Source organism: Callospermophilus lateralis, chromosome 16, assembly GCF_048772815.1.
Source record: "Callospermophilus lateralis isolate mCalLat2 chromosome 16, mCalLat2.hap1, whole genome shotgun sequence".
Taxonomy (NCBI): Eukaryota; Metazoa; Chordata; class Mammalia; order Rodentia; family Sciuridae; genus Callospermophilus; species Callospermophilus lateralis.
In genome coordinates this window covers 40,896,060-40,904,320 of record NC_135320.1, presented here as the reverse complement: position 1 = coordinate 40,904,320, position 8,261 = coordinate 40,896,060, and the positions used below count along the sequence as shown (strand labels likewise).

Sequence of the window (8,261 nt, the reverse complement as noted above, 5' to 3'; positions counted from 1 at the left end):
ACCCAGCAAGACAGATAGGACCTTCATAAAAGACTTTGGTCTCTGCTCCAAGTGAAATGAGAAACCAGTGGAGGGTTCTCAACAGAGAAGTGACATACAGAGTCCCTGATTTAAAATGGCCTGGCTTAGGATTTTTCAACTTTCATGCACCTTCCATGGAAACCAGATTTTGAATTTTTTTTTTTCAAATTCTGAATTTTGATCTTTTCCCCAACTAGTGATACAGGTAGGATACTCAATTGTGAACAACTATTAGTGCTGTTTCATGAGGTCATGAGATCATGAGAAGAAACATCTCATGCCCTACAGTGTGCTGTGCTGCTAAGCTGCAATGTCAGGTAGGCTAGTTGTAATAGATTCATTCTTATCTACCATGTTTTCAACTTAGGATTTGACGGAATGTGTCCTCTTCTTAAGTGAAGATGCATCATATTCTAACTTGTTTTTTGAAAATGATAGCTCTGGAAAGATACAAGATGCAAACAGGTATAGAAGAGGAGAGATGACGATGATTATTCAAATGAGAGTGGTATCTGTGGAAGAGGTGAGAAGTAACTGAATCCTGGATATAGTTGGAAGGCAAAACAGAAATAATTTGCTAATGGGTTAGATATGAAACAGGAAAGAACAATAAAAATCAAAGATAACTCCAAGGCATTTTAGATTGGGAATCAGAAAAGTAACATTCCCATGGATTAGGATAGAGAATACCACAAGAAGAGCAGTTTGGAATTAAAAAAATTGTTTGGGAAAAGAGTAGTCTAATATTTTATGCTGTCTGACTCAGAAGTTGCTAACAGCATGTGTGTATTTAAATTTGTTTTAACTAAAATTAAAATTCAGCTCCTCAGTTGCACTCACCACATCTCAAGTGCCTCAGTACCCACCACGTGTCTAGTTACTCCCCAGTGGACAGCACAGGTATTGTACAGCATTTTCATCATGACCCATCATAGAAAGTTTCATTGAGCCACACTCTGGGGACTTTAAGCCTTTACTATGTTCTGGGTCATGTGCTATAGTGATTTATATATATTACATCATTAATGATTCCATTAATTGACTCAATGAGTCAAGAAATGCTATATCCTTTGACAAGGAACGTTATGGGTTCAGATAAGTACCTTCAGTAACATGGTTCCTAACAGAGAGAGAGAGTTGAATTCCAGAGTTGTCTGTGTTCAAAGCTCAAGCACTTAATCATCATACTGTATTTTAGAATTATTAAACTAGCTTGAAATCGGACAACCATAGAGAAATCCTAGTAGGTTACTGGCAATAAAACATTCAAGCATAGTAAGAAAGCAGGAGATATGATTAGTTCTAGGAAAATAGTAAATTTCCCAGGAGATCCTATTCATTGTGTAACTAAACATATTGCATCCCAGCATCCTATGGTTGAGAAAAGATAAAAATAATCAGTGAGGGGCACTGGTTTTAGATCTTTTGGTGAGAGATCAATCATGAAAAGATTGCTTAGCAGACAGACCTTAGTTGACAGCAAGTGGCATAGTTGGGATATACTTGTTCCCTCCTGTGATTTTCAACTTGGATATAGCACCATGCCCTCAGAGTACACCTGAAACTGCAGTGTTTGCGGTAAAATGGTGGATGCCATGGGCATTTTGGGGCCATGATCTTAGGCTGCTAAGATTTCTATGATGCATGCCATGTAGGGCAGAGCGAATTTCTCTCATCCAAAACATCAGCTGTTCATCATGTAAGAAATGTGGGCCTACTGTCCCTTGAGTGATCCTTCACTAGCCACAAAGAAAGTAGGATAGGCAGAACACGGTAGCCAGTACACAGGTTGTATGGGCAGATAAAGTTGAGTTCCTACCTATTTTTGCCCTTGCTGCATGGCTTGGGATCACTACCTAAGCTTTTATCCTTAGTCTCCTCATCTAAACAATGTGGAAAACCACAGTTAGCATATTGTTTGCAGAGGTCCTGAGAATTAAATACATTTCAAGTACTTAGTCCATTGTTTGGCTTAGGGAGAATGTTGAATAAGCCTACACAATTAATATAAGTGGAAAAGTGGGGTGAGAGAAGAACTCAAGCAGGGTTTCCAAAATATGGTGGAACCCATATTTTAAATTTTTTTTCACATTCTGAATTTTGATCTTTTCCTGGACTACTAATATGAGGTAGGGCACTCAGCTGTAACCTAGATAACAGCCATCAGTGCAGCTCCATCAGCCAAGAGATCATAAGAAACAGTTCGCTGCTAAACCGTGATGTCAGGTAGGCTAGGTGTAATAGATGCATTCTTACCTATCATATTTTCAACTTCGGATGGGTTTGATGGGATGTGTCCTCTCTGTAAGTGGAGATGCCTCCATATTCTTAAACAAGCAAGATGCTAATTCATATAGAAAAGAAGTCTGAAACAACACTGTCCAATAAAAAAATATATAGATACAATGCAAGAACATGTGATTTTTTTAGTTTTTTTCCTAGCCACATTCTAAAAATTTAATGAACAGGTAAAGTTAATTGTATTTGTATTTAGATAACCAACTATATTAAAAATATGACTTAAATATGTAACTAATATAAAAAATACATTAATAAGGTGTTTTACTTTTCATTCCATGTCTTTGAAATCCCATGTGTACTACTCAATTCAGATTAGCTACATTATCAGGTGTTCAATAACCAATAACTCGAGGGCTAAGGTATCAGTGAGAAAGCCTAACTCTTTCGCTAACTGCTACCTTTAGGTAATTCTTAAGATTCTTACAGCTAACATCTCAGCACATGGAGGCTGACTTTAGAAAAATCTCAATTAGTACTATTATTTCATCTTTAAACTATTTCTCACAAACTGAGATGAGGCAATGTTGTGGAATAACTAAAAACATCAAGTGGACATGACCTGTTAGTTTCACAATTCAGCTCTAAAACTTCAAGCTGTGTCCTTGAACAAGTTAGCTAGTCAAATATATGCTCCCTTATTTGCAGAATGGAGATAACAATGCCAGCCCCTAATGTTACTCTGTGGATCACGTACACAGAGCTTAAGCCCAGTGCCTACAACCTATTTCTCCAATGTGAATTGTGGATATTTGTGTTTGGGTTTGAGAAATGGAACTCAGGTTCACTAGAATTCTAATTATCTTCATATTGCATATTATGTATATTTGTGTACAAATTCACACAGGAAGTATATTTTAGAACTGTATTACTTTCATAACTTTTGATAATGAACACATTGTGTTCTTCTAACACTGTGATGTTCCTCAAATGGAGGACAACAATTTGTCCATTGTGTTTGGATATACCTCAGCCTCTAAGATAATTCCTGGCACTTGGTAGGACCTCAATAAGTCTACTAAATATATTTTAGTTGCAGAAATCCTAAATAATATTTATAAGCAAACCATTAAAACTATGATTTTTGCCATAAGGTAATTGAATCTGCATTTTAATATTTAAATTATAAAGTTTATGTAGCTGCCTTTTAATGTGAACAGTTTCTACCAGAAATGTAAATTCCTCGAGTTAGCACAAAGTTCAGCGTAGAGCAAACTCTACACTGTTTGCTGTGCTGTATTGTTGCAAAAGCAGCTCTTCATATAAATCACCAGCACAACATAGTACCCTCAAGACTACCTCAGAATTTATTCAATTCACAATTATTAAATATATCACTAGTTTCCTAAAAAGTTAAAGAATACATACAACATGTATTAGCACAAACACATTTATTTACTAACCAAAGGGATGATCTTAGTTAAACCAACACTTTGAAATAGTTGCATGTAAAATGTTTGTGATAGAGATAATTGAACACAGTAATGAAAAAAAAAAAAAGGCAGTCTGGAGATTGGCTCATTGAACTGAGCTTCTTCATTCTTTCAGCTAATTCCTGTCCAAAGTGATGATGGAATTTTTATTCTACTTTCTCATAGACTCGAGTACAGGTAACATTATTCATGACACACTCCTAGGAGAAAGAACAACATTAAAGAGTTAGGCTGGTCTTACATTCCAGAGTCATTGTGGTAATGAAATGTTAGGATTAAAATCCTAAAAGATCTTATAATCTACCTTGCAGAAGGAAACAACCTGTTTTTAGGAGAAGCTAGAACCCATTGTTTAGTTTATACTAAACGATAAGCATATACTTTCCTGGAAACTAAAGTGTTGAATATAGTATCTAAATAAAATGGAAAAACATATACCCAAGAAGGCCTGCCAAGACTATGTGGTAATGCAGCAGTTGAGCAAGGAGGAACCCAGATCCAGCTCCATCCCATGTTAAGTCATGTCACTTCTCTATCCCACCAACGTCTATCTTGGTAATGAGTGTTCTTGTATTCAACTTGTTATTTTGCATTTTCTTCTTCCCAAGCTTAGCTCTCCTGCTCATGACCAATGGACGTAGGAGTTATGACAACTCGAAGTACAAGATGTAAGCAGTTTGACACTTACCACCACTAACTTCCCATCTTTCAATTTTCTTGTTATTGTGCTTTCCTTCCCATCCCATTCCTGATGCTGAACCAATGCATCATCAACAAAGCTGCAGACCGTCTGCAGAAACAAAGTACACATTTTAGTCTTCCAAAATATAAGAGTTTGCATGACTCATAACCCTCCTTAATCAACATTTTTCTCATCTTCTCCTTTCTGCAGCTACTACATCAACCATACTGATTTTACACATATCATACTTTCTGTTTTTCAATCTAGAAGCTCACAAAAGACACTCATTCTATGAAGCTGGTACTTTATGATTTTTCAAAACTCAATTTACAAAATAATTCTTTCATTAAGTTTTTGACTACACATGGTAAAAATGTCATTAATACGATTTATCATTCTTAGAAGCTTCAGTGATTTAACAACGCATTAGAGCTGACCTGAGTTTTTCTGCCATCAGCTGTAGTTTCTTCAAACTTCTCTCCCAGGGTACAAGAAAACTGTGTTGTTTTCAAAGTGCTTTCAGTTTTTATGTTGAGCTTCTGGCCGTCAAGGGTGATGATACAATCTGGTTTGGCCATTGCGCCCATTTTCCTCATAGTCAGTCCCACTCCTGTAGGATATTAAATATCAGAAGACCAGTTATAATTTATGTAATAAAAGCAATAATTCAATTACAATCACTATGCCTGGCATATTTTCATTTACTTGCTTATTGTGAGCACATATTCAGTGCTTACCATGTGCCAGCATATTACAAATATTTATGCCGGCCCTCAGAAAGTTAGGGAAGACTTTATTCCCTAAAGTTATTTACTCAAAGTAGTTCATTAAAGGTAAGGATAAAGGATTCAAAATTGCAAACTTGAAGTTCTCTCATCTTTTTCTATTTGCAACAGATTCTGCCAATCACTTTATTCTGACCCCAGCATACAGTCTGGCACATAAAAGGCTTTTTTTAAAAAATATTTTTTTAGTTATACATAGACACAATGTCTTTATTTTGTTTATTTATTTTTATGTGGTACTGAGGATCCAACCCAGTGTTTCATATGTACGAGGCAAGCACTCTGCTCCTGAACCCCAGCCCCAACCCCATAAAAGGCTTTTGATAAACAATTAATAGACTACACAAAACAATAAAAAAAATCAATTCTGAGATATTTAAATAGGCAATGTTTTGTGTTATCAGCACAATCATGATGCTAATAAGTGGGGAAAAAAATCTTACCCTGGAACACAGAAAACATTTCAAAGCTGTAAAACTCAATACACTATTTTCTATTTTCCAGGATAAAAATTTTTCCATTTATTAGCATCCAGATCATGGGGCTAACTCAAAACATTATACTATTTGAATACCTTTGAATTGATTTTTGTTTTCTATAGTCTATTAATTACTATAGTTATATAGCTATGAAGTTTCACATTGTTATATATTAAGTTACATATTAATCAGCATTTTTTCCTGTTGGTGTCATAAGGAACTTCTGAGCCAGGTGAAATCTCTGTTTCACAAATAAAACCATACTGTAAGGAGATTGCCAGTTTTTTTCAGAACACTCAACCAGGCTTTCAATGTCCCTTTAGAGCCTTCTCTTTTACCAGCTCAAGGCTGGTGGCTTTTGTTCTTAGTTAAGTCACTATTCTCAGTCTGGACAAAATAAATGAGCTGTTCTTCCCACACACCTTGACTTTTCCCTAATGAGCCTTGACAACCTTCATGACTTCTGAATCCTGGATACCAGCCATTCTGACCCTAAGCACACATGCACTTTCAGTGGAAGAGAAATGGTGTTCGTTTATTTGGTCCTCACAACTGTGAGGACACAAAATCTGTCATGTTTTGAAAGAGTACAGTAAATGGCTTTTCCCAGAGTCATCCTGGTCACTGCAACAAGTGGTCTTGTTTTGTTGATGGTGTGAGTAAACACACTCACGATTCACCACAAACCAGCCTTAACCGCACACTGTCTTGGATAAAGCAGGTGCAGGAATGATTCTGAAGTGCTTAGTGACAAGATGTCAAGAGAGGGTCACTGTAGTGACTTCACCAGCGAGCTACCTTAAATATCAGTTTCTGAAGTAGCCTCCTAGTCCCAGCAGGCCCTCAACTCTGGGAACCCCCTTCCAGAGAGGAGACATGCTAAGCTAACTCCATCCCACTTCCTAATGGCCTGTGACAAAGGTCTATTTTTTTGTTTGCTGTCTGTCCAATGTCAACCACCATGCAATCACTGTCACTGGTTTAGAAAAGGACAGCATTAGAAAATGAAGTACTATTTCCAGTGAGAGAATCTTCCTACAGAGACTCATTCTTTCTTTGAAGACTATAAGGACTCAAGTGCCTTCTGTAGGGCCACACCCATTTTGTAGCAGTTAGCAGCAGCAGCTGCAGGCTAGCAGTTTCTGGATTAGTTTTCCCACCGAGCCCACTGTATTCGCGCCCCTCACCCTGGGAGAAGGCAGTAAGGCCATTCCCGGGCACAATCTGTCTCACCGCGCTCCTCCCACAGGCCGACCGCCCACTGCGGCGCCTAGACTGGCAATTCGGGCAGCGTATCACCGCCGCCAACGCCACACCCGGCCCAGGCCAGGCCAGGAGGTCCCCGGTGCCGCATGGGGAGCTGAGCCAACCCTACTGGCCTGTCTTACCGGTGAGAGAGGGCAGTGGACCTGGGAAAGATGCGGCCAAGTACAGTACCTAAGCTGAAGCCCAAGCCTCATTCAGAGCCTCTACAGGGTTTCTGCTGAGACCGTGCCCTGCCACACCATCTCCCGGTGGAGATGAGGGAAGCGGACTTGCGCGCCATCGAGGAACAAAAGATACAGCAGGGTGGAAAAGGGACTGGGTGTTGCCACGATGGGGCGGATGGGAGAGAGAAAAGGATGGTGGCACGAAGGATGGGGGCAATGAGTGCCGGGAAAAGAAAAAGGGAAAGTTAGGGGACCCCCCTGGAGGTAATCGAAATTAGTGCACCTTGTGGGTGGGGGCGCGCCAGGTAAAGAACTGGAAGCAGTGCCAGGAGGCTGTCGCGTCGGCGAGGGGAAAGAAGTAGTAGAGGATTGGGGGAACCCCGAGGTGGCACATCTCCGGAATCTCTGGAGACCCGAGCGCTCCTCGCTCCTAGCTGACTGCCCGCGTGGTGCTGCGCCGCCAGGAACCGCATGGTGGCGAGGGCGATGGTAAGGAGCCGAGCATCTCTTCCCCACCCCGGATCCCAGCATGCTGATGGGGACATAGGACAAAACGGCCACACACATGCCACGTTGCAGGCGTTGTGGACGCTTGCCAGGCGGGGTGCCTCACCTAGTTCTTTCATGTAGTCATCAAAGCCTTTGCTGTCCACCAGGCGCCATCTTCCTTCCAGCTGCTGAACAGTGGCCATGGTGGGCGAGGGCGGGCTGGTGTACGCGGCTAGGAGAGCTGCTGGGAGGCTGATAGCGTGCTCTGCAGCGCCAGGCGCCACGCGGCTTTATAAAGACAGCGGCGCGGGGCGGCGCCCGGGAGCCAATGGGAGGCGCGCCTCGCCCAGCCCCGCCTCCGCGCGCCCCTCGGACTTGCCTAGCGGAGTCGGAAGGTGCGAACCGGCTCCACCTGCCGCGAACCCAGGGTTCCCGTTGCAGGTCTTGCAAGTGGGGACTCGCCCGGCGCGCCCCACGCCTCTCCGGACGCCAGCCCCTGCACGATTTGTCGTTTCCGCACGCCCAGCAAACCAGAAGGGGCGACTGGGAGGCCTGGCCGCCAGCCTAGCACCCTAGGGTCAGACCATGCAGCTGAGCGGTTTTTCCTTCCAAAATACCTGGAGGAATCTATTAGCCCTCGCCAG

The 8,261-nt window shown here is 41.3% G+C and overlaps 1 protein-coding gene across 1 annotated transcript; it reads right to left on the bottom strand.

The window, feature by feature from the left end:
• Positions 1 to 3,693: 3,693 nt before the first annotated feature.
• Positions 3,694 to 7,891, bottom strand: Fabp5 (fatty acid binding protein 5). The gene is made up of 4 exons (XM_077105562.1): positions 7,742 to 7,891; positions 4,872 to 5,044; positions 4,441 to 4,542; positions 3,694 to 3,952 (listed from the first exon to the last, which is right to left on the bottom strand). The coding sequence occupies exons 1-4, from the start codon at positions 7,818 to 7,820 to the stop codon at positions 3,899 to 3,901; spliced, it is 408 nt and encodes a 135-aa protein (XP_076961677.1). The 5' UTR covers positions 7,821 to 7,891; the 3' UTR covers positions 3,694 to 3,898.
• Positions 7,892 to 8,261: the final 370 nt, after the last annotated feature.